Below are 23530 nucleotides of genomic sequence, written 5' to 3'. Positions count from 1 at the left end.
TTCGGGACCTTCGAACGCTGCCGCCACCGCCCGTCCATTCACAGCATCTGCGGCGAGGCCCCGCCCAGCGGCCGGGTGGCCTCGTTCACGGCGTAATTCGCCCCGCCCCGTGTTCGCGTTGCCATGGCAGCAGCCGAATTGGCCGTACCCGAGCGCAGGTTTGAGGTTTCAGGCCCCCCCTCATGCGCAGGCGCGCTGGAGGCAGCTTGACGAAAGTGCCGACGCGAATCGTGGGCTGGCGAAGGCATCGACTCCAGCCGGGCTGGGTGATCCTCCTCCGCCACCTGGTGGTGTTCGGGCCGGTGGAGTCACGCTGCTCGCCTTTTGGGTCTTTGTCTTCTCCCAGGTGTTTTGTATTTTCCCAATCGGATTTGACACTGCTCGCCGAGCGGTTTTTCTCGCTACAGTTAGGTACTGAGCCAGTTTCTCGCGTGTACGCAGGCAAGCGCTGTGCCACTGAGCCACAGCCTCAGCTCTTCCGTGTTTACATCGAGGCAGCGTCTCGTTAGGTGGCCCCGAGCCAGCTCAGGCCTGCCTGGAACCTGTGAGCCTCCTGCCTCAACTTTTCCAGTTGGGGGGTTGCAACGTGCACCACGACGTCCAGCCGGGTCTCGACAGTGTAACCCTACTGCATGTATTTCAAACAGTGCTGCCACATTCCTGACAGCCAATGACGACATCCCGTCTGCCAATGAGAGGCCAGAGAATAAACAAGGGGCCAGAGGCTCCGCTTCCAGACGGAAAATCCCTCCCGGTCAGCTGTGCGTCCTCACACAGCGCAGCAGCGCCGGTCCCTTTGTCCTTCCGCATCCCGCAACCCCTTGTTTTCTCCCCACCCCCCTTTCTCCTCGGTTGTTCTGGCTCCCAGGCCTTTGGATCGCTAGCAACCTGTCGTGACGAAAGTGCGGGAGGCGGAGCCTGGACGGAGGCGGAGCGGCTCGGGTCCGCGCGTGCGCGCTGTCCGGGGAGACGGCGTCCAGCTGGGCCCGCCCCTCATTTTCTGCAGTTCGGGCGCCGCAGATTCGCTACTCACGTTTCTCTGGTGTCGTGGCTTTTCCTCTCGTCCGCGGCCCCGCTCTTCCATACCACCCGCGAGACGATCGTGTCCTCAAAGAAGCGGGACACACTTCCCCATTTTCTTCCCGCGCCGCGGGCCCTGCGGCATTTTCGCGAAAGTGCGTCTGCGGATGAGCAGGTGCGCTCGGGACGCGGCGGAGGCGCGCTGGGGCTCCCGGCGACGACGCGGAGAACGGACGCAGGCGGCGCCTGAGGCAGCTGCGGAGCCCATGCCCCGGGACGGCGGGCGGGCCCGGAGAAACGAGTCCGGGGCCCGGGGCATGTCCCCGGGGCCCCCGTGAGCAGGCGGCGGCGGCGGCTATGGAAATCCCGCCGCAGGAGGCGCCGCCCGGGCCGGGCGCCGACGCCGATGCCGACGCGGACGCCGACGCCGAGGAGGCCTCCGCCGAGGCCGGGTCCTCTAGTCCGGCCTCGCCCCCCGCCGACGGCCGCCTCAAGGCAGCGGCCAAGCGCGTCACGTTCCCGTCGGACGAGGATATTGTGTCCGGAGCTGTGGAGCCCAAAGACCCCTGGAGACACGGTAGCTACGGCGGTGGGGAGGGGGGGCGACCCGAGGGGCTCGGGGTGGGGGGCGTCCGGGCAGGGTCGGACCCCGGGCCGGGGGGGGGGTGCGCCCCCGTCACTTGAATCACCCGACGGGATGGCTGAGAGCCGGAGCTCCGAGGGCTTTGGCGTTGGGAAGGTGGAAAAAAAAAGTCTTGGGTTTCTCGTCTCCCTCCCGACCCGTGACGCCGGCCCGAGCGTTTCTGGATTTTCAAAACGCTGGGAAATGAAAAGTTGGACATCTTGTAAGGTTTGATAGGATGGCAGTCAGCTTTGGGGGGGTCCCCCCCACGCCAGTACCTCCCCCAGCCCTTCCCCCCCACCCCCCAATAAAGAGCAGAGCGGCCCAGGGGCTACGAATGGGTCAGCACTGACCGGAAAAGGGCGGTTGGAGGAGTTGGAGGAGCCCGTGGGGAATGGCACGAGATTAAGCGGGCGCTCTGCAAAGCTCGGGGCCCGGGCGGCCATGCCGATCATGCGATCGCTTTCCTCGGCTGGAAGGAGGAGAAGAGGAGTCAACCCTTGCCGGTGTCCGTAAAGAAATGAGAAAAGTGTGGGGTCGGAGAGGGACGAAAAGGAAGGCAGCCCCCCAGAGAAAGAAGCAGAAATGGTCCGGGCCAGTGTCAGGGCTTGGGATTAAGAAGAAAAGCCACTATGGCCAGAGGTGGGGTGATGCCCACCTGTGATCCCAGCTATCCTGGAGGCCAGAGACAGGATTAGTAGTTGGAGGCCAGTCCAGGCAAAGTTAAGGACATTCCGTCTCAAAAACAAGGAAAGGACTGTGGGCGTGGCTTAGGTGGTAGAACCTTGAATATAGGGGGCTGTAGGTTTCATCCCCAGTACCCTGCCCCCAACAAAACCCAACTCCTCTCCCTCCACCACCACCACCACCCCAAAAAAAGGGAAACATGCATCAAATGTTCACTGTCCACAGGCTGAGGGTCTTTGGCAGGTGGCCATGCAAGGACCTTTTTTCCTCCCTGGGAAGGGTGGGGGCAGTGTAAAGCCTGGTGTTGGAGGTGCTGAATAGAAGGTGGGGGGGGGATGTATCAGAGCTTGGTGCTGTCTGGGAATTGGGAGGGAAGCAGTCTGTGGGTTTGGGGTCCTCTGGAGGTTGGGCCGGCTTGGAGTAGGGAGGGATGCTGCCGAGTGGGTGGGACTCAGGGAAGGGTGTGTGTAGGGGGGCGACACTGTGCAGCTGGCCTGCCTCAGTGTTGGAGCAAGCCTGTGGGCTTCCACTGGTTGGTCTGCTGGCCTCAGTGGGCATCAGAGGAATCCGTGGCTTTGACAGGAGGGATCTGGCTAGTGGCTGTGAAAAACATGGTGGTGAGTGTAGACTCTGGGTATTCATTGGGAGCCAGCCAGGTCCCAGACTTCAGACAACAGAGCAGGTCAGCCTAGGGTGAGGAATGCTTGCTATCACTGCAGGCTGGCTGGTCAGGACCCAGCTGAGAGGCTAGGAGGGTTGGGGGGGGGCACTGCAGAGAGAATAGGAGAGTTGGGGGGTAGCTCTGTGAACCCCTGATGGCACAGGGGTGGCATCTGAGCTGAGGGCCCAGAAAGATGGGTAATGGAAGAGTCCACCTGGGACCTGCTGGGCAGCGTGACCCCAGCCAAGGTCCTGGGTTGGGTGACGGAGGAGTATGAATCGAGAGGCAGGGTCCTCCCCAAGCTTCTCAGTGGAGGTGGAGATTGGGAACCTGTGTGGGTACCCGCCATTTAATCCTCCCTACGGTGTGTACTCCAAAGGGCTGGGGGATCTACCACCTTTGGGGGTCAGATAGCCAGCGCAGGTGAGGCTTTGGGGGGACCTAGGTGGAAATGGAGAGTGAAGGGGGGCTTCAGTGCTTCCAGGCTGGGCACACGGGGGCCAGGGTGGGGCTAATCAGCAGCTTGGGGCGGATCTGTGGTCGCAGCCAACGCTGCTATGCTCCCCGGCACAGCTGAGCTCTGTGGAGATTTCGAGAGGAACTTGGGAACTTGTGATCCAAGCACATGACAGTGGCACAGCCCCCTCCTTTCCTCCCCTCCCTCTCTCCTTCCCTTCCCCTGCAGTGACTCATAGCTGGCTCTGCCCAGAGTCCTGAGAGCGTGTAGGGGTCGCCCACCCAGAGCGTGTCTGGGGAGTGAAGGACATGTCACTGTCCACCTGAGCTTTGGGGCAGTGAGGACGGTGACTGAGCTTTGGGGAGACCTAAGGCTGGTGGTTTTCTCTGGCACCAGCTACACTTTCCTTCTAGAAACTGGTTTGGCAGGTAGAAGTCACCTGCCCAGGCCGAGAGAGGGGGAAGAGGGAGGGGGTCCCCAGGCTTCTCTGTGCCTTGTTTTCTATCTGTGAAGTGCAATGGGGAATGGGGGGAGGCAAGGGGGAGGAGGCTCAGAGAGTCATCAGGAACACTGCCTGTAAGAGGAGCACCCCAGTCCTGCCAGAAGCCACTGAGGCCCAGCCTGAGCCCTGGCTGCCCCATAGGGTCCATGCTGCCTTATGGCCACCTTTCCCTGTCCCCCTGGGCCTGGTGCCCTCCCCCTGCACCCCAGACTCTTGATGTGTGTTCCAGTGATTTCTGTCTGCAGGGGCAGGGGCTATGTGCAGATCGCCTGGTTCACAGGAGCCAGAAGGGCCTTTTCAAGGAGAGCTCGGGGACAATTAAGCAGGTGTGTGACAGGATGGGTTCTTCCTCTGCTCTCCTGAGCTCCAGAGAGAACACATGAAGCTGATCGGTGGTGAACGGCCACTAGGTCACAGCGATGCTAGTGTGATCCTGGGAGCCTAGACTGGCAGCTCCAAAGGCCTAAGAAAAGTGCTGGGGAGCACCCGCTTGGCTGCGCATGTCCTCTCGTTCATCCCTGGATCCCTGAGCTGCCCTGCAGGTCTGGCTGCTGGGGGGCTGCTCTCGGCATCGCTTTGGAGACTAAGGTCAGGCAAGCCCTGAATTGTCTGAACCAGGGAGTCCTAGAAACTCACTGTGTGTGGGGGGTGGGGGGAAAGGGGAACAGCCTGGCCTGGTGGGGGAAGCGAGGCACCCAGTGAGAAGCCCGGCACCAGACCCCTGTAAACTGACTGCAGCCTGTGCAGTGCAGGTGACAGCGCCGGCCTTTCGGGGTGAGGCAAAGGGCACCCCGAGGGGTTCCAGGACAGCTGGGCTGCGCTCCTGCCCCACCCCCCACCTCCAGCTTGCTCTGACCCTGGGTCGTGGGGACGTGCTCTCTGGAACGTGTTCTCCCAGCCACATAGGTGGCAACATGCGTGCCTGCTACACTGATCTTTGCCGCCTGAGTGACTTGGTGACCTGTGACCGGTTGGTCACCTATTCTGCCTGGCCAGGTGGGTGTTAAGGCTGGGGAGAAGACAGGCCCATCCCCATGCATCGGAGTGCGGGAGCCAGCGGCAAACACTTCCCCCTGCCAGAACCAGGCTGGTGTGTCCCTGAGCCCGGGCAGGGCACAGGCGGGGCAGGGACATAATGATAAGAGCTCACAGGAGTCAGCCAGGTGCTGTGCAGTGGGAGTTCGGTGGCAGAGGACAAGGTGGCATGTTCAAGGAACAGGAAGGAGCATGCTTCCTGCAGTGGAGGCAGGGAGGCCACAGGTAAGGCTGGAAAAGGCTGCAGACATGCCCACCTGGGTGGCCAAAGCCCCCAGATTTTGCACAGCTCTGAGATGATGGTTGATCAGGACACCCCGCCCACAGGGGCGAGGGGGTGCACACCCCCTGTGTGACTTCACCCCTGCAGGTCACCACCAGACCAGGCGCCGGGGTCCAGCATCATCTCCATACCCTATCACTCACCAAATCCAGGACGCCTCAGTTCTAGAGCAGGCCTGACCCCAGGATGGGGGTAGAAAATAACCACAGAGGCAGCATCGAACCTGGAGTGTTGAGTCTTAGATCTGGTGCATTTGTGCCCAGGTGGGGGATGAAGTGAGTTAATCTGCAGTCAGGGCAGGGGGCTTCGAGGCCCATTAGCCTCCCTTTTTCCTGCGGGAGAAGTCTTCTGGCCTTGGGGACCTGAGCCCTCGCTGGTGGTCTGGTGCCGGGCCTCCCACCGACCTGCCTTTGCAGATGAGAAGTCTGTCCAAGGCTAGCCCATGCGGGCCCGCTCCCTTTTCCAGGCTGCTGATCTGGTGGCAGAGGGCTGGAGTGGGTTTTCCACCCTCTCCGTGGGCTGCAGCTGGGAGGCTGGGGGCTGGTGTTCAAGTTCAGCGTGGGTGAAAGGCACCCCTCATAGCAAGAGGAGTGGGATTCCTGGAGGCCTCCTTGGGAATGGGGAGCTCGAGAGATGGTCACAGGTTGGCCCCTTTCCTTCTAGGAGGAGGAGGAGGGGGAGGCGTGTGGGGTGGTGGGTGGAGGTTTGCCACGTGCGTCTGCAGTGCTCATGTGACTTGCCCAGCGCTTCCTTCCCTTCCCTGCTGCAGCTGCAGCCGGAGTCCCGCTGGAGATGGCCTCTGGTTGGTCGGGGTGGCCTGTCCGGCTTGAAAGCGGCACCTGGGACCCTCCACCTAGCAGCACCCCTCCCTCCAGCACTCCTGTTCTGGGCACCTTAGGGCCAGGCTGGCAGAGGTGAAAGCGGAGCCGGTAGTGACCTCATGCAGGTTCATGTTTCCCAATGGCCAGGTGATAATGGGACCGGCTAACCAGGGCTTCCTTTCTGGAGCTGTGTGACATTTACTCCCGTCATCTAGTGGAGAAAGGGAAAATGAGCCCTCTCCCCTGGTCCCTGGCTGGGGAGGGAGGCACCGGCTTCCCCCCATGAAGCTTATCAGAAGGCCTGCCTCCCAGGCCTGTCCACGCCCCAGCTCGGTGAGCCCACCCATGTGGCTGTCCAGCTCCCGCCCCACATGGTTCCCCTCCTTCTCCTCCTCCTCTTCATCCTCCTTTCCCCCTTAATCCCCAGATAGTACTGCTTGCCCTGTCCCTGTCCCTATGCGTTCCCGCTGAGCTCCCAAGGCATCTCTGCACTTTGTTGTTATTTGTTTGGGTTCACTTCCCCTCGCTGTTTCAGAAGCTCAGGGGACAGCATCTGAGCTCTGCTGCATCCTCCTCCCCGAGACTGCTCAGAAGTGCCCAGGCATGGGGCTGGCTGCCCCTTGGAGCCAGGGAGACCAGGGTGAGGTGCCTGGACCAGCCATGGATGGGGACCACATTGAACTGTGGAGATCTGCCACGTGGTTTATTTTTGAAGCAGGGCCTCTCCAGGTAGCCACTGCCTTCCTATGTCCACCAGTACTGGTGTGGGGGTGCAGGGGTGGGAGTGGGCTCCACCCCTGCCCCCTCCCAGAGCACCCTCTCCTCACCCCTGCATCGCTGCTCCAGCCCTGGTAGATAGAGCTTGGGAAGTGGGGTTCACAAAAGCCACGGGGACCTTGCTTTGCCAGTGCAGCATGCACTCCTGGTCTCTTCCCAAAAGAAAAAATGAAAAAGCTGGAAAGTCCAGGAAAAAAGAGAGAAAGAGAGAGAGAGAATATGAATATCACTTGTTCATCTTGCCATCTGGGAGTTTTTAAAAATAGCTTTATTGAGATGTGTTTCACATACCATAAAGTTCACCCATTTAAAGCATGGTAGTTCTCAGCATTTCACAGTGGTACATCCATCATCATAATCCAGCGCTGAGCAGTTTGGTTTTTTGTTTTTTGTTTTTTGTTTTTTCTTTCTGCTGGTCCTGGGGCGTGAACTCAGGGTGAGCATTGTTGCTCAAGACTAGCATTCTACCACTTGAGCCACAGCTTCACTTCTGCCTTTTTGCTAATTAATTGAACATAAGAGTCTCTCAAGGGGCTGGGAAGATTGTGCAGTAGTAGAGCGCTTGCCTTGCATGCTTGAGGCCCTGGGTTCAATTCCTCAGCACTACATAAGCAGAAAAAGCCAGAAGTGGCCCTATGGTTCAAGTGGTAGAGTGCTAGCCTTGAGCTGAAGAGCTGAGGGACAGTGCCCAGGCCCAGAGTTCAGGCCACATGACTACCCCCCGCCCCCCCAAAAAAATCTCAATTTTGTCTGCTCAGGCTGGCCTTGAACCCCCATCTTCAGATCTCAGCCTCTTGAATAGCTAGGGTTACAGGGGTGAGCCTCCAGTACCTGGCTAAGTTGAGAGCATTCTAATCAATCAGGAAAGACACCTGCATTGCTACCTGACACTTCCATATTGATGGTCAGGTCCTGGTTTCTTCAAGAGAATCTACTTGCAATGAGTGGAATGTTCTTAAGGTTCAACGGATAGCAGGGGCCGGAACTTCACTCTTTCTCATGGCCAGACGGTGCCTGTTAGAGCAGGCGCTGCCCTGTACTCGCCAGCTCACCCACCGTCCCATTGATGTGCACACTTTCCCGTGGCCGTGCTTTTCTCTCCCTCTCCCATCGGTGTGCAAATGGGTGACCGTGGAACTGCCAGCTGCTTTCCACACCATGTGTGCCCACGTGACACTGCGTGCGTGCAGAGCAGATGAAGGCTCATGCCCCCTTTGTGCCAGCACTTGTCATTGTCCTTTCTGTGTGGCTCCCCCAGGAAGCTGGCAGGGGTGCTCGTTGTGGGTGTGGCATGCATTCCCTGGATGGCTTTCATGTGCTTATTGGGCACCTCAGCATCCTCTTTGGAAAGATGTCTTCAGATCTTTTTATGCATTTTTAAGCCGTGTTGTCTTTTTCTTGTTGAGTTGGGGGAGTTCCTGATCCATCGCAGAGGCATGGCCTTGCTGCCTTGGTGGTTTGTACCCCTGGGATGTTTTCACTGTGAAGGCACAGCTGGGGTGCCTTCCCATCTCCTCTCTGGCGGGACACTGCCACGGCCGGCAGGGTCCTGGTGGGGTGGGACTGTGTGTGCTGCTGCCGCCCCCCCTCCCCCAGCAAACAATGCGACAGTGCGACTAAGCTGTCTGTGTCTACATGGCTGGGCACTTAGGTCCTTCCAGCGTGTGGGCACATGAACAACACCGTGTCTCCATCCTTGTCCCACAGTTCTTCTGCTTGTCACCTGTAGCTTTCTCAGGTGGGGACTTGACTAGGTCAAAGGAGAGGTTTGTTTTTGTTTTTTTTTTTCCAGTCGTGGGGCTACCACCCACCACTTGAGCCACAGCACCACTTTTCTGGTGGTTTATTGGAGATAAAGAGTCTCAGAGGGGCTGGGAAGGTGGCTCAGTGGTAGAGCGCTTGCCTTGCATGCCTGAGGCCCTGGGTTCGATTCCTCAGCACCACATAAGCAAAAAAGAAAAAATAACCGAAGTGGTGCTGTGGCTCAAGTGGTAGAGCACTAGCCTTGAGCTGAAGAGCTGAGGGACAGTGCCCAGGCCCAGAGTTCAGGCCCCACGAACAGCCCAACAACAACAAAAAAAGGCTCAGAGACTTCTCTGCCCCAGCTGGCTTTGAACAGTGATCCTCAGATCTCAGCCTCCTGAGTAGCTAGGATTACAGGTGTGAGCCACCACCCAGGTGTTACTTCTGGTTTTCTGAGTGGTTTATTGGAGATAAGAGTCTCAGAGACTTTCCTGCCCCAGCTAGCTTTGAACTGAGATTCTCAGATCTCAGCCTCCTGAGTAGCTAGGATTACAAGTGTGAGCCACTGGCGCCGGGCAGGAGAAGAATTTGAAGCCCCAACTTCGCTAGGGCTTCTGACCTGTTTGCCTTGAAGATCAGTGTCCCGTGGGGAGCTGGAGGTGGTGAATGAGTGTGTGAGATGAATGAATGAATGTGCAGTCCCGTTAGCTCCCAAACAGACAACGTTAGGGCTTTTTCTAGATTCAGAGAGAAGCAGGGCAGTAAGAAACTGTGGGCCAGCCAACAGTCACATTCCTTGATTCTCAGGTGCGCACTAAAGTGTCTATAGCCTGGCAGTGCCATCAGCCCATTCTGGCAGGGCTGGCTGCATCCTGGTGGGCACCCAGTTCCCCAGAGACCCCATCTCCACGATGGGCGTGAGCACCAGTGCTGGGGAGCATTGAGCCACGACTTGCCAGCATCCAATACCTGCATGCTCCCAGATCTGTGCAGAACGCCGCATGACCTTCTGTTCCCTAGGGGGCAGCTGTGTCTCTGCACCTGGGCACACACCGCACCATGTCACACACACCATGTCACACTGCACAGCACTCGGTCCCCGACTGCAGCCTCCTCCCCTTGCTGAAATCACTGCTGCCCCTCTTGCCGCCGTCACCTCCACCCTGCAGACCTGTGTGCAAGTCTGGGGTCCCCTTAGACAAGGACTGCCTGCTCACCTCAACTTCTGCTGCAGGATGGCAATCCTGCTGGTGGAATCGTGTCATCCCACCCTCGTGCGCTGAAAAGTGATGTGTTTTTCTTGGTTTTGGCTTAAAAAAGTGATATGAGCTGGGTGCTGGTGGCTCACGCCTATAATCCTAGCTACTCAGGAGGCTGAGATCTGAGGATCGTGGTTCAAAACCAGCCCCTGCAGGAAAGTCCGTGAGATTTTTTTTTTTCTTTTGTCAGTCATGGGGCTTGAACTCTGGGCCTGAGTGTTGTCCCTCAGCTCTTCAGCTCAAGGCCAGCGCTCTACCACTTGAGCTATAGCACCACTTCCGGTTTTTTAGTGGTTTATTAGAGATAGGAGTCTCACAGACTTTCCTGCAGGGGCTGGCGATCCTCAGATCTCAGCCTCCTAAGTAGCTAGGATTACAGGCATGAGCCACCAGCACCTGGCTTCGGTGAGTTTTTTTTGTTTTGTTTTGTTTTTGGGTCCAGTCGTGGGGCCTGAACGCTGGGCCTGGGCGCTGTCCCTCAGCTCTTCAGCTCAAGGCTAGCACTCTACCACTTGAGCCACAGCGCCACTCCTGGCTTTTTTCTTTTTGCTTATGTGGCGCTGAGGAATCGAACCCAGGGCCTCAGGCATGCAAGGCAAGCGCTCTACCACTGAGCCACCTTCCAGCCCTCAGTGAGATTCTTATCTCCAATAAACTACCAGAAGAATCTGGGTCTTGTGTTTCCTACCACTCTGTTGCCAGTCTCGCAGTCTGGCTCTGTACGGTCTCCCTTGCTTGGCCACAGGGCAGTTTGTATTGGGCAGGAATCTGGGGCCCTCGGCTGGAGCAGAATTGCTGCCTGCGGTTGGTAGCTGTGCTGAGCTGACCTTTTACCTGGCAAACACCTCCCTTCCACCTGTCTCTCCTTCTGCAGGTGCTTAGCAAACACATGCCTTCTAGTGGCCTTTGGTGTTTGAGAACCCCACCTCTGGGAAGTCCCCAGGTTATAGGCGTCGCCTATGTCACCATGCCCGGTGCCCAGCCCAGCCCAGCCTGGCCCATCGCTGTTGGGGAGAGATCCGATTCCTCCTGACCAGGGAGCCCCTGGGGACAGAGGCAGGGTTTATCTTGGATTCTGTCCCAAGCATCGCCTAGCAGGGACCTAGTGAGGCGTCACCCTGGGTTTTCTGTAGAGATGGATCTGGGCCCAGTGCCCAAAGCTCAGCCCTTCCCCAAGTGCCTGGACCCTGATAGATGCCTTTGCTGGCCTGGACCCAGTGACAGAGCTAGCTGACCTGGCCCTGCCTGCACAGCATGAAGACAGTGGCTGGTGCCCGGCTGCATGCCCTCGGCCTTGGGCAGCGCTGACTTGGGCCGCAGCCTGGGACCGTGAGGCCTCACGGCCTCTGGGAGCAACAGGGCTGGTGTGAGCGATCTGGAATTTTGTTTGGCCTTTTGACCTGGCCTCCAACTCGTCTTCCTCCCTCTGCCTCCCTAGTGCTGGGGCTATAGAGCATCATTGCATGGAGGCTGTGGTGGGCTGACAGATCATCAGCAGATGCACCTACTGTGTGCGCCGGGGTTTTGCGCCGGGGTTTATCACGTCCACATGCCAAGGGTCATCCTCCCGAGACAGAGTAGACACCAGGCCCTGCTGTTGCAGCCCCTCCTTTCTCCCCAGCGGAGGGGGACCCCAGCCTTGGATAAATATTTGTCTAAGGGTGGGGGGGCAGAGGGGGAGGTGCAAGAGCACATCGCCTGGTGGAGGTCCTCCTGTGGGAACAGCTGCTGAGCCTGGTTTTGTTTGCTCTGCTCATCCAGGACCTTGTGGCACCTTGTCACCTGGGTGTCAGGTCCTGACAGCGCTGCCTGTTGACAAAGCAGCAGCTTGTTGTGTGTCTGGGTGATGTCACCGGCCGCTGTAGAAGTCTCTGTGTGTCACCAGCTCCACTTTCCAGGCCAGTAGCGCTGAGAGCCAGTGCCGCCGGCGGCGGCAGTGCAGTGGCGCGGGCTCCCAACTTGCCCAGATCAGAATCCACTTGAGGTGCTGTGGACAGGGTCCTGATGGTGTGCTCCTCCCCTCCCCAGGAGGGCCAGGAGGGAGAAGCTGTTGTCACCCAGAAAGTCATGGCGATAGGCTTCCGGAGCAAGGCCTTGGTGGGGACAGATGGCACAAGGCGGGTCCGTGGCAGAGCCTGGCTGGCCAGTGTGTGAACCCAGGAATGGCAGTGGAGGGGGCGTCACTGCATGGAGTGGCCGTCTGGGTGTCCCCCTGCCTGTCCAGGCCTTGGGGTACCCGTCTTGCCACACAACTGCGGCTGAACCCCAGACCCCTGGTGGGTCTGAGGCTCTGTAAAAGCCATTGCTTGCCAACGACATTGAGATCGAGTCACATTGACTTGGCCCAGTAGAGATGGAGGCTGGTCTCCGGAGAGTGCGGTCGCTCGGGACTGCCACCTCGTCTTTGCCTTGGACTAGGGGGTCCCAGTCGTGGGGTGAGACATCCCTGTAGCAGCCTGCACACATGTGCGTGCCATGTGTGGGTGTCCTGAGTAGGGAGCCACCCCCCAACAGCTGGACCTCAGGGTTCCCTCGCCTACCCTCAGGGTGACTTCTGGCAGCGACTCCCCCCCACCCCCACCCCATGACTGGCCTCTCCCCACCAGCTCCCAGCTGGTGAGGCTGCCTGAGTCACCACCGCCCCCTGGTGCCCATCCTGGCTTTACACCTGTGCGCATGCCTGAGCCGCAGCTCCCCCACCTGATGCCAGCGTGGGGGTTTCTCCCTGTCCCTTTGTCTGACAGTTGCCCGTCCCAATCCCGGGGCCTGGCCGGAGGGAAAGCCAAAGCAGTACCAGTGTTTATCTCAGAGCCCAGGCCTCCCTCTGCCTCTCTCAGTTCAGGGTCCCCTGCAGCCCCTACACCTGGGGACAGTGAAGCCAGGCCCTGGGTTCTGAGCAGGCCAGGCCTGCCCCTTCCTGGCCTAGTGGCTTGGGTGATGTCTTGCTTTCTGGCTTGCTTTCCTTTATGAAATGGAGATGGAATTGCGCCAGGCTTTTTGGATCACAGGGCTGGCTGAATGAGCTCGTTCGAGGAAAGCACTCTGTGTCCGGCCTGCCTTACACTGCATCTGGGCCTGGGCCTGGGCCTGGGCCTGGGCCTGGGGCCTTGCAGAGTGCACCCCACTGTCATCAGCTTCCGCCCCCCCCCTTTTTTTTTTTGGTCAGTCGCAGGGCTTGAACTCTGGGCCTGGGCGCTGTCCCCGCGCTCTTCAGCTCAAGGCATGCGCTCTACCACTTGAGCCACACAGCGCCACTTCTGGTTTTCTAGTGGTTTATTGGAGATAAAGAGTCTCACATTTAGGGGCTGGGAAGGTGGCTCAGTGGTAGAGCGCTTGCCTCGCATGCAGGAGGCCCTGGGTTCGATTCCTCAGCACCACATAAGCAAAAAGGAAAAAAAGCCGGAAGTGGCGCTGTAGCTCAAGTGGTAGAGTGCTAGCCTTGAGCTGAAGAGCTGAGGGACAGCGCTTAGGCCCAGAGTTCAGGCCCCACGACCGGAACCAAAAAAAAAAGTCTCACATTTATACCCTCTTCCTTTCCCATCGGATCTGAATGCTGGTCTTGGTGGTCCTAAAAGAGGGAAAGTGATAGTGAAGCTCGCTCATACTGCGTTGCAGTCTGGCATAACACGTGAGCTTATTTCAAACAGGATATTTAAAAAAAAAAAAAAAAAAGAGTCTCACATTTCTGCCCGGGCTGGCTTTGAACCTCAATCCTCAGATCTCAGCCTCCTGAGTAGCTAGGATTATAGGCGTGAGCCACCGGCGCTGGCTTCCGTTTTCTTTCTCTGCTGTCTCCTGCTGACTGAGCACCAGCACGGGGCCAGCTACTTCTTGGGTCTCCTTGTGTCCTATCACCTGAGACTATAGATGTCACTTTCAGAGAGGGAAGAGCAATCACTATGACAATCATTGTCATAGCTGCAGCAGGACAGGGAATGGGAATGTGGGTCTTACTTAAAGCTTACTGTGGTTTTGTTGTTGTTGTTGTTGGTCATGTGGCTTGAACTCTGGGCCTGGGTGCTGTCCCTCAGCTCTTCAGTTCAAGGCAAGCACTCTACCACTTGAGCCACATCACCACTTCCAGTTTTTTCTGCTTATGTGGTGCTGAGGAATCAAACCAAGGCCACATGCGTGCAAGGCGAGCACTCAACCACTGAGCCACCTTCCCAGTCTTTTTTTTTTTTTTTTTTTTTTTTTTGTCAGTCATGTGGCTTGAACTCTGGGCCTGGTCTCTGTCCCTGAGCTCTTCAGCTTAAGGCGAGCTCTCTACCTCTTGGGCCACAGTGCCACTTCCGGTTCTCTGGTAGTTAATTGGAGATAAGAGTCTCACAGATATTCCTGCAGGGGCTGGCTTTGAACTGTGATCCTCAGATCTCAGCCTCCTGAGTAGCTAGAATTACAGGCATGAGCCACCAAAGCCCAGCCTAAAGCTTACTCCTAAAGCCAGGAGTCGGCTGATCATGCCTGTAGTCCTAGCTACTCAGGAGGCTGAGATCTGAAGATTGTGGTTTGAAGCCAGCAGGACAGACAAATCTAAGACATTCTATCTCTAAACACCCAGCAAAAATCTGGAACTTGGGCTGGGAAGGTGGCTCAGTGGTAGAGCATGCATGGAGCCCTGGGTTCGATTCCTCAGTACCACATAAACAGAAAAAGCTGGAAGTGGCACTGTGGCTAGCCTTGAGCTGAAGAGCTGAGAGACAGCGCCCAGGCCCAGAGTTCAGGCCCCACGACTGGTCAAAAAAAAAAAAAATCTGGAATTTGGAAGTGTGGCTCAAGTTGTAGAGCACCAGCCTTGAGCAACCAAGCCAACCAAAGAGCTTGAGCCACCAGAATTCAAGCCCCAATACGGACACGTGCGTGTGCACACTCTCTCTCTCTCTTGTCTCTCTCTGTCTCTCTCTGTCTCTCTCTCTCTACCTTTTAGACTTGGATCTGGTATTTGGTTTCCCAAAGGCCTCATGAACTAACTGTGACCATTCTCGTCAGTTCCTGGGAACATTCACATCTTCAAGGGTGCAAACCAAATCTCCTTTCCTTCCTGGGGTGCTGTGGTTGCGTCTTGCTTGTGCTAGACAAGCACTCTACCCAAAGCCATATCCCCAGCCCGTGTCATCCCCAGCTCTGTGTCAGTGGAGATGTCTCTCAGTCTGATTTAGTTTTGTTCATTTGTTTTCTTTTTTTGGTTGTTCCCAGAACCTCCCCCTTGAAAAAAACTAAACCCTCAAGCATTTTTGTTTCTTGTTTTGTCAGTTGTGGGACTTGAACTCAGGACCTTGAGGCTGTCACTGAGCCTGTTTATGCCCAAACCCAGCGTTCTACCACTTGTGCCACAGTGCCCCCTTCTGTTTTTGAGTGGTTAATTGGAGATAAGCATCTCATGGGGACTTAACTTCCAGGGCTGGCTTTGAACTTCGATCCTCAGATCTCAGCCTCCTCAATAGCTAAAATTACAGGTGTGCGCCTCCGATAACCAGCAGAAACCAGAATCTATGGGAGCACACAGCAGACTCTATCTGAGCTATAGAGAGAGACCCTCTCTCCAACCAAGAGAGACAGAGGAAAAATAAATCCCCCCTGGGTGCCCATGGCTCATGCCTGTTATAGCATCACTGGAGGATCTGCTAAGTAGTTATTTTCTTTCTTCCTTATCTGGCCTATGTTAATTGGAAGGAAATGCTAGGTTTCACATTAGGGAAATAAAGAGCTCATTTTTCCCCCCTCAATTGGATGAAACTGGTTGATTAAGACCAGGGCATGGCGTGGTGCCTGCCGAGCGAGAACAAGGCTCTGGACTGAACCCCAGGTATTGTGGGAAAAACCCTCACAGCCTCTTTTCCTCTGCCCACAGCCCAGAACGTGACCGTGGATGAGGTGATCAGCGCCTACAGACAGGCATGCCAGAAACTGAACTGCCGGCAGATCCCCAAGCTCCTCCGGCAGCTGCAGGTAAGGGGTCGGGGTGGGAAGGCCTCTGTTCCACAACTTTAGGCTCATGCCAATAATCCTGGCTGCTTAGGAGACTGAGATCTGAGGATCATGGATTGAAGCCAGCCCAGGTAGGAAAGTCCTTGTGACTTTATCTCCAATGATCCACAAAAAGGCCAGAAGTAGGGCTCTGGTTCAAGTGGTAGTGTGATAATCTTAAGCAAAAGGAGCTTTGGGACAGTGCCTGTGCCCTGAGTTCAAGCACCGTGACTGGCAAAAGAAAACAAAAGAAGCTATTCTGCAGTGGAAAGCCATGCATACAATTCCCATAAGTCTGGGGATCTAGGCAGAAGGCATGAGACCCTTTCCAGAAGATAAAGCAAAAAGGTGGCCTGGGAACGTGGCTTAGTGGCAGAGTGCTTGCCTAGCATGCATGAAGCCCTGGGTTTGATTCTTCAGTACCACATACACAGAAAAAGCCAGAAGTGGCGCTGTGCTTCAAGTGGTAGAGTGCTAGCCTTGAGCAAAAGAAGCTCAGGGACAGTGCTCAGGCCCTGAGTTCAAGCCCCAGGATTGAAAAGGCTCAAGTGGTAGAGCCACCTGCCTGGCAAGCATAAGTCCCTGAATTCAAACCTCAGTACAAGAAGAAGAAGAGGAGGAGGAAGAGGAAGAAGTTGTTGTTTATTGAAGTTGTTAAAATATAGATGAGAAAGCAAATCTAAGCCGGGTGCCAGTGGCTCACGCCTGTAATCCTAGCTACTTAGGAGGCTGAGATCTGAGGATGGCAGTTCAAAGACAGCCTGGGCAGAAAAGTCCATGAGACTCTTATCTCCAGTGAACCACCAGAAAACCTGAAGTGGCGCTGTGGCTCAAGCGGTAGAGCGCTCGCCTTGAGCTGAGGAGCTGAGGGACAGCGCCTAGGCCCAGAGTTCAAGTCCCACAGCCAACAAAAAAATAAATAATCTACTTTAAATTTCAGAGTGCCCCTATGGAGATGAGTCCCCTCCCTAGGAGGGGAGGGCAGCTGTAGGGGAGGTTACCAGTTCCAAGGGCTGTTCAGTGTTTACTCAGCGCCCTCCTGTAGCCAGCTGTGCTGCCCTCTCTGCCCGGAGGCTTGGGTTCCATATAACACCAGAAGGGGGCGCTCCATGCAGGGCTGAGCCAGGACGAAGTGCACGCTGGGCCCTGCCTCACCTCAGCCCCTCACGCGGGCTGTGCCCTCGGCCTAGCCGTCCACCAGTAGCCTGCGCCCTCACTTGGTCTAGCAGGCCTGCCTGGCTCCTGGTGGGCCCATCCTGGGTTTGGAGCACCGCCATCCCGCTGTTGGGTAGCCTGGCATCTGGGGTGTCTTTCTGCCCCGAGCACAGACCGCCCCTACTTTTCTAGGAGTTCACGGACCTCGAGCACCGCATTGACTGCCTGGACCTGAAAGGTGGGATGAGCGCAGAGACACGGGAGCCCAGGCAGGGCTGGGGCCTGCGCGGGCTGAGGGCAGGGTAGGGGCAATGCCCACCGGGGAGCTCCCCCTCCCCAGCGCTCGCAGGCCATCTTGGATACCTCCACTGTCCCTGCCTCCTCCTCTCAGGGGAGAAGCTGGACTACAAGGCCTGCGAGGCCCTGGAGGAGGTCTTCAAGCGGCTGCAGTTCAAGATGGTGGACCTGGAGCAGACCAGCCTGGATGAAGATGTGAGCACAAAGGAGGGAGGGTGACCTAGCAGGTGGGGCCCCCGTCCCCTGCTTCCCCCCCCCCACAGGCCCAGGTGCCTGTCCACATCTGCCTAGAGCCCCAGGCACCCAATGTCAAGAGATGTGAGAGGGAGCTGGGAAGGTGGCTCAGTGGTAGAACGCTTGCCTTGCATGCATGAGGCCCTGGGTTCCATTCCTCAGCACCACATAAGCAAGAAGAAAAAAGCCGGAAGTGGCGCTGTGGCTCAAGTGGTAGAGCGCTAGCCTTGAGCTGAGTAGCTGAGGGACAGCGCCCAGGCCCAGAGTTCAGGCCCCATGACCGGACTCCCCCCCCCCCCCCAAAAAAAAAGAGATGTGAGAGGCCCCAGGAGGGGCATGGTGGCGGGCGGAGCCCAGGCTGCCCTGGTCACCTGGTATACCAGCTGGGACCGAGGCCAGGGCACCGGCTGGCCTAGCCACCTGGGCAGAGGCTGAACTGCCGTCTCTGTCCCCAGGGCGCCTCGGCCCTCTTCGACATGATCGAGTATTATGAGTCCGCCACACACCTCAACATCTCCTTCAACAAGCACATTGGCACCCGGGGCTGGCAGGCCGCCGCCCACATGATGCGCAAGGTGCGGCCCTCCTGCGCCCCCTGCCCCTGAGAGGTGGCCATGCTGCTGCCTGTGGCCAGAGAGGGCTGGAGCCAAGCCTGACACCCCCGTCCCCTGTCCCCGTCAGACAAGCTGCCTGCAGTACCTGGACGCTCGCAGCACGCCCCTGCTGGACCATTCAGCGCCCTTCGTGGCGCGGGCCCTGCGCATCCGCAGCAGCCTGGCGGTGCTGCACCTGGAAAACGCCAGCCTGTCGGGGCGGCCCCTCGTGCTGCTTGGTGAGCCCCGCCTCCCACCCCAGCGCCCCTGGGTCTTTGTGAGCCGGCCGCTGGGCTGCCAGCCACACACCCACCCCCCCATCCTGCAGCCACAGCCCTGAAGATGAACCTGAACCTGCGGGAGCTCTACCTGGCTGACAACAAGCTGAACGGCCTGCAGGACTCGGCCCACCTGGGCAACCTGCTCAAGTTCAACTGCTCCCTGCAGACCCTGGACCTGCGCAACAACCACGTGCTCGACTCAGGTGAGCCCAGCCCTGTGGAGCGGCGCTGGGCACCCAGGTGTGCACCCCAACCCCCCAGACTTCATACTGCCCTCCAGGGCTTGAAGTGAGTCCCAGATTGGGGCCTGAGCAAGTCAAGGGTACCCTGGCTGGGCTCAGGTCACGGGGTTCCCTGGAGTGGAAAGGAGTTGTTGGATGAAAAGTTGTGGCAATTCTGCTCTGCAAAGCCTGACAGGAAGGTGCGTTTTCAGAGTGAGGGTGTGCTGTGAAGATGGGCGGGGCCGCAGGGCCTGCGCAGGGAAGGAGGCATTGCAGGGAGCAGGGGCAAAGGCCCTGGGTGGAAACTAGCTCAGACACTCCATGCAGGGAGAAGGTCAGCGAGCAGGTGGGGAGAGGGGGAGAGTTCTGGTTCCTCCCTGCCTCTCTGTTGAGCAGAGTCCCTAGCTACTGTAAGGGCTGCGGGGCAGAGAGGGCACTGCTTAAGCACCCACCTTGGGGCTCAGCCTGGAGGGAGCAGTGAGTGAAATGCCATCTGCCAGAGGGCGAGACACGTGGCAGCCGTCATTGGGGCCCAGGGTCCCAAGCAGTTCAAGTCCAGGGTTTGGGGGGCTGTCCAGGCCAGAGACAGTAGGCTGGGCAGGCCAGGGACAGCGAGAAGAAATGTCCCCTGGGGACAGACTTCCCAGAGCCACAGGCTGGGCCCTGACCTCCCTTAGGTCTGGCCTACATCTGCGAGGGGCTCAAGGAGCAGAGGAAAGGGCTGGCAACCCTGGTGCTGTGGAACAACCAGCTCACGCACACGGGCATGGCCTTCCTGGGCATGGCGCTGGTGAGTCCCCGAGCCCGCCCGGCTCCGTGCCATTTCTTTCATTGCCATTGTGGGCCAGACGGCGGCATGGCCCTGTGCACATTTGCCTAAAGATGGTGCTGGCGAGGGCTTGGTCCTCCCGTTGTATAGCGCGGAAAGCAAGGCGAGCAGCTGCGGGGCTGGCAGGACAGGACCCGGCCGAGTGCCCTGCACAGGCTGGCCCGCGGGCGGGGCGCCCACACACGAGGCGGGGAGCGGCCCTGTCCGCTTCTGCACCAGCCTCTTTCCTGATGCGTCTTTGGTGGGGGGTGGGAACCCTGCCTACCCCCCCATGGGCTTTGCCCTTCCAGCCACACACACAGAGTCTGGAGACGCTGAACCTGGGCCACAACCCCATCGGGAACGAGGGCGTGCGCAACCTCAAGAACGGGCTCATCGGCAACCGCAGCGTGGTGCGCCTGGGCCTGGCCTCCACCAAGCTCACCTGCGAGGGTAGGGTGTGAGCCGGGGCGCGGGGGGGGGGGGGGGGGTGAGGGGGCGGCCAGCCAGCCTGGGGCCCCATGGCCAGCCCTTCGGTCCCCCTCCCAGGCGCGGTGGCGGTGGCCGAGTTCATCGCTGAGTGCCCCCGCCTCCTGAGACTGGACCTGCGGGAAAACGAGATCAAGACAGGCGGGCTCATGGCACTGTCGTTGGCCCTCAAGGTGAACCACTCACTGCTGCGCCTGGACCTCGACCGGGAGCCCAAGAAGGAGGCGGTGAGCGGGGTTCTGCCTGGCCCAGGCCCCAGGGTGGGGAGGGTGGCCCCCGTGGCCTAGCACCCTAACCAGGCCATGCCACCCGCAGGTCAAGAGCTTCATCGAGACGCAGAAGGCCCTGCTCACTGAGATCCAGAACGGCTGCAAGCGCAACTTTGTGCTGGCGCGGGAGCGGGAGGAGAAGGAGCAGCAGCTGCAGCTGTCTGCATCTATGCCCGAGATCACCATCACCCAGCCCCAGCCCCTCGAGGAGTCCGGGGACCCCACCGCCACCACCACAGGGGCACATAACGGGGCCACGAGCCCCAGGTCCCTACCCGACTCGGACTCAGACTCAGACTCAGAGGCGGAGGAGGAAGAGGAGGATGGCGAGGAGGAGGAAGACGACAGGCAGAGGGAAGAGGCCCACTGTGACCAGAGCCCTTCAGCCCCCTGCCCTGCCCTGGTTCCCCCCACGGACTCCCTGAGCCCCGAGGAGCCGAAGTCCCCAGGCAGCCCCTCCTCGCCCACGGAACAGCGGATTTCCGTGTCCAGCCCGGGCCGCGGCCACAAAGTGTTTGTGGTGACCCGGGTAGAGAGTCCACCAGAGAGGGCAGAGCCCCCGGTGCCCCCCGCCTGTGCCTCCCTGCCACCCTCCTCTCCTCCCTCTCCCCCTGTCCTGCCACCAGTGCAGCCCATCGGCACACAGGACTCAGGGGTGCCCGAGCCCCAGCCGGAGGCGCCCCCATCAGGACCGGCGCTGCCCAACGGCCTGAAGCCCGAGTTTGCCCTGGCGCTGCCCCCAGAGCCACCTCCGGGGTCAGAGGCCAAGGGGGGCAGCTGCGGCCTGGAGCACGGTGAGGCGCTGGGGGACCCAGGCCGGCACTGCTGGGGACGAGAGGGGTGCCCCCCAGAGCTGTCCCCGGGGTGGGGGGCCGGCGCCCGTGCGGGCCGGCCACTCACTGTGGGCGCCGCCCGCACAGAGCTGCGCTGCGCCCAGGACGAGCGGGAGCTGGAGGAGCTGCTGCGGGACGCCAGCCAGGAGGCGGCACAGCACACACTGTGACACTTTAGGTGGGTGCAGCCCCCCGGGGGCGGGGCGGGCGTAGGAGCCCCCTGCTCTGACGCCCCCTCTTCATCTCTGTCCCCCAGTTCCTCTTTTTTTTTTTTCCGGTCAGTCTTGGACAAGCTGAGGCCAGAGCCATGAGAACCCGCTCATCCCCCCCCCCAGCCCCCCCACACCCCCGGGGGACCAGGGCAGGGCCCACACGAGCTGCGGGACTGGGCAGCTCCCACGGACTCCGCCCTTATGCTTACATGTGTCTGTGCCGACACGGACTCGGGGCTCTGGGGGGGACTGGGGGGGGGGCTCCATGGACACAGGCCGCCCTGGTTCCAGAGCGCCCGCCACACAAGGCCCGCCCTGTGCGGCCCAGCGGCGCGGCGGCAGCTGGAAGCGGGCGGGCAGGGCCGCCGAGGGCCGGAGCTTTCCTTTTCTTACGTGCAATAAAATCTATCAGGGAGCCGGGGCTGGCAGCCATGGGGTTCTGAGGCTGCGCCCTGGAAGGCACTACAGTGGGGTTGGGGGGGCAGCGGGGTGCAGGCGGGGGCGGGCAGGGCCAAGGCTGTGGGGGGGTCACTCCTGTCCGTGCTGCTCTGTCCACACCTTTTCTAATAAACCGGGGCTGGGTTCACCACTTGCCCCTCTGCTTTCTGCTCACCCCGGTGCTCCTGCTGGGGGCTAGGCAGAGTTCCTGGCCCCTGTGTGACCCCAGCCATGGCTCCCCCCACCTACCTCCATTATGGGGGTCTAGCATAGCCCCACCCATTGGTCTCCCAGGCCCAAAGCCCCAGAAGCCCACAGGCCACTGCTCCATCACAAGTGCCTTGCAGTGGCTCAGCACTGCTGGGAATATCCCCCACCCCACCCCGTAGAGCTTGCGGTCACTGGTAAGGAAAGGCCATGACCCCCACTGCTGCTGTCCTGTGTGGCCTGCTGTGGGACAGAGGTGTCCTCGGTCTCTGCGCTGACCTCCCCTGTGTGTCGGTGACAGCGCCCTTCCCACTGAACACACCGCAGGCCTGTGTGCAGGGCACAGGTAGCCACTACGAGCCATGTCACCTGCCTGCCCTGCCTTGCCCCTCAAACCCGACTCCAGCACCGCTGTGAGCCCTGGCTCCCCCCCACCCCTTGCTGCTGTGGCCATCCATGTCAGAGGGGGCTGGGAAGAGCCCCCCCATCCAGGCCGCCCTGGTTCCAACCTCTTCGTTAAAGATAGTCCACCCTTGGTGCCCAACTAGGGAGAACCCCAATGTGAGGCCATCCAGACAGTGTTGGTTAGGGAGCATAGTACAGTGGTGTGTGTGTGTGCCTGTCATTCAGCCGAGCTGGAGGCCCTAAGTAGGAGGGTCATGGTCTGAAGCTCTCCTGGGCACAGTGCATGCCCCTGAGAAGCCTGACAGTGCCGAGGGCATGGCTCAATGGAAGGGAGCCTGTCCAGCAAGCTCCAGGCCTTGACTTCAAGCCCCTGTAGCTCCAAAACAGTGAGGAGCTTTGGGCTGGGGGCCTAGGACAAGCATGCCTGGGCCCTGGGTTCCATCCCTAATCACACAAAAGACAACCCAAGCGCAGGGCCAGTGACTCAGGCCTGTCATCCTAGCTACTGTGGAGGCTGAGATCTGAGGATTGCAGTTTAAAACCAGCCCGGGCAGGAAAGTCCATTAGACTCTTACCTCTGATTACCTACCAGAAAACCAGAAGTGGAGCTGTGTGGCTCAAAATAGTAGAGCTGGGGCTAGGAAGGTGGCTCAGTGGTAGAACACTTGCCTTGCATGCATGAGGCCCTGGGTTCAACTCCTCAGCACCACATAAGCAAAAAGAAAAAAGCCGGAAGTGGCACTGTGGCTCAAGTGGTAGAGCGCTAGCCTTGAGCTGAAGAGCTGAGGGACAGCGCCCAGGCCCAGAGTTCAGGCCCCGTGACCTACACAACCTAGGTGTTCACTTGTAGTCCCCATGCCAGAAGGCTTGAGTTCAGGGCCGGCCTGGCCAACCCAGAGAAGACTCAGGAAAAGGAGGGGCCTGGCCACAAAACTGGCCTGTGAAGGCAAACTGGGGCCTCGTCCACAAGACTGGGAAGGTCAAGGTCACCAGCTGGGAGCCAGAAGCCTGGAGGAGCAGTAAGAGCGCCCCCCCCCCTTTATCTTGAACTTGAAGCCTGCAGCCCTGCCAAGCAATAAACGTCTGCAGTTCTAAATCATCTTGTCTGTGGGACTTGGTTGTGACATCTGGGGGGAAGAGCTAGCTGTTCTCTGGGGTTTCTGAGTTGGGGGCTGGAGGCAGAGGGAACCCCTTGGCTTCCCCATAGCTAGTTCTAGAAGAGCTGGAGGTGTGTACAGGGCCATGTGTGTCCTG

At 59.1% G+C, this 23530-nt stretch overlaps 1 protein-coding gene and 1 non-coding gene across 2 annotated transcripts; both read left to right on the top strand.

Annotated features, from left to right (window-relative positions):
• Positions 1-1150: 1150 nt before the first annotated feature.
• Positions 1151-21700, top strand: Ppp1r37 (protein phosphatase 1 regulatory subunit 37). The gene is made up of 13 exons (XM_070001186.1): positions 1151-1597; positions 15719-15816; positions 17182-17227; positions 17381-17481; positions 17976-18095; positions 18202-18352; positions 18442-18597; positions 19293-19405; positions 19735-19876; positions 19973-20139; positions 20228-20975; positions 21102-21192; positions 21271-21700. The coding sequence occupies exons 1-12, from the start codon at positions 1378-1380 to the stop codon at positions 21182-21184; spliced, it is 2145 nt and encodes a 714-aa protein (XP_069857287.1). The 5' UTR covers positions 1151-1377; the 3' UTR covers positions 21185-21192; positions 21271-21700.
• LOC138812937 (small nucleolar RNA SNORA61) lies at positions 13391-13516 on the top strand. Its single transcript, XR_011367652.1, has one exon. It is a non-coding gene; the product is annotated as a small nucleolar RNA SNORA61 (small nucleolar RNA).
• Positions 21701-23530: the final 1830 nt, after the last annotated feature.

The sequence above is a fragment of the Dipodomys merriami genome, unplaced genomic scaffold, assembly GCF_024711535.1.
Source record: "Dipodomys merriami isolate MVZ:Mamm:240054 unplaced genomic scaffold, mDipMer1.0.p SCAF_57, whole genome shotgun sequence".
Classification (NCBI taxonomy): domain Eukaryota; kingdom Metazoa; phylum Chordata; class Mammalia; order Rodentia; family Heteromyidae; genus Dipodomys; species Dipodomys merriami.
The sequence above is the reverse complement of the archived record's forward strand: the minus strand, read 5'-3'. Positions and strand labels throughout refer to the sequence as shown.

What these genes read in the sequence shown, in the direction of transcription:
- Ppp1r37 (XM_070001186.1), top strand. Translation starts at nt 1,378, where the DNA reads ATGGAAATCCCGCCGCAGGAGGCGCCGCCCGGGCCGGGCGCCGACGCC. An exon ending in CAAAGACCCCTGGAGACACG is followed by an intron (nt 1,598 to 15,718) that starts GTAGCTACGGCG and finishes CTCTGCCCACAG; the next exon opens with CCCAGAACGTGACCGTGGAT. An exon ending in CCGCCCACATGATGCGCAAG is followed by an intron (nt 18,096 to 18,201) that starts GTGCGGCCCTCC and finishes TGTCCCCGTCAG; the next exon opens with ACAAGCTGCCTGCAGTACCT.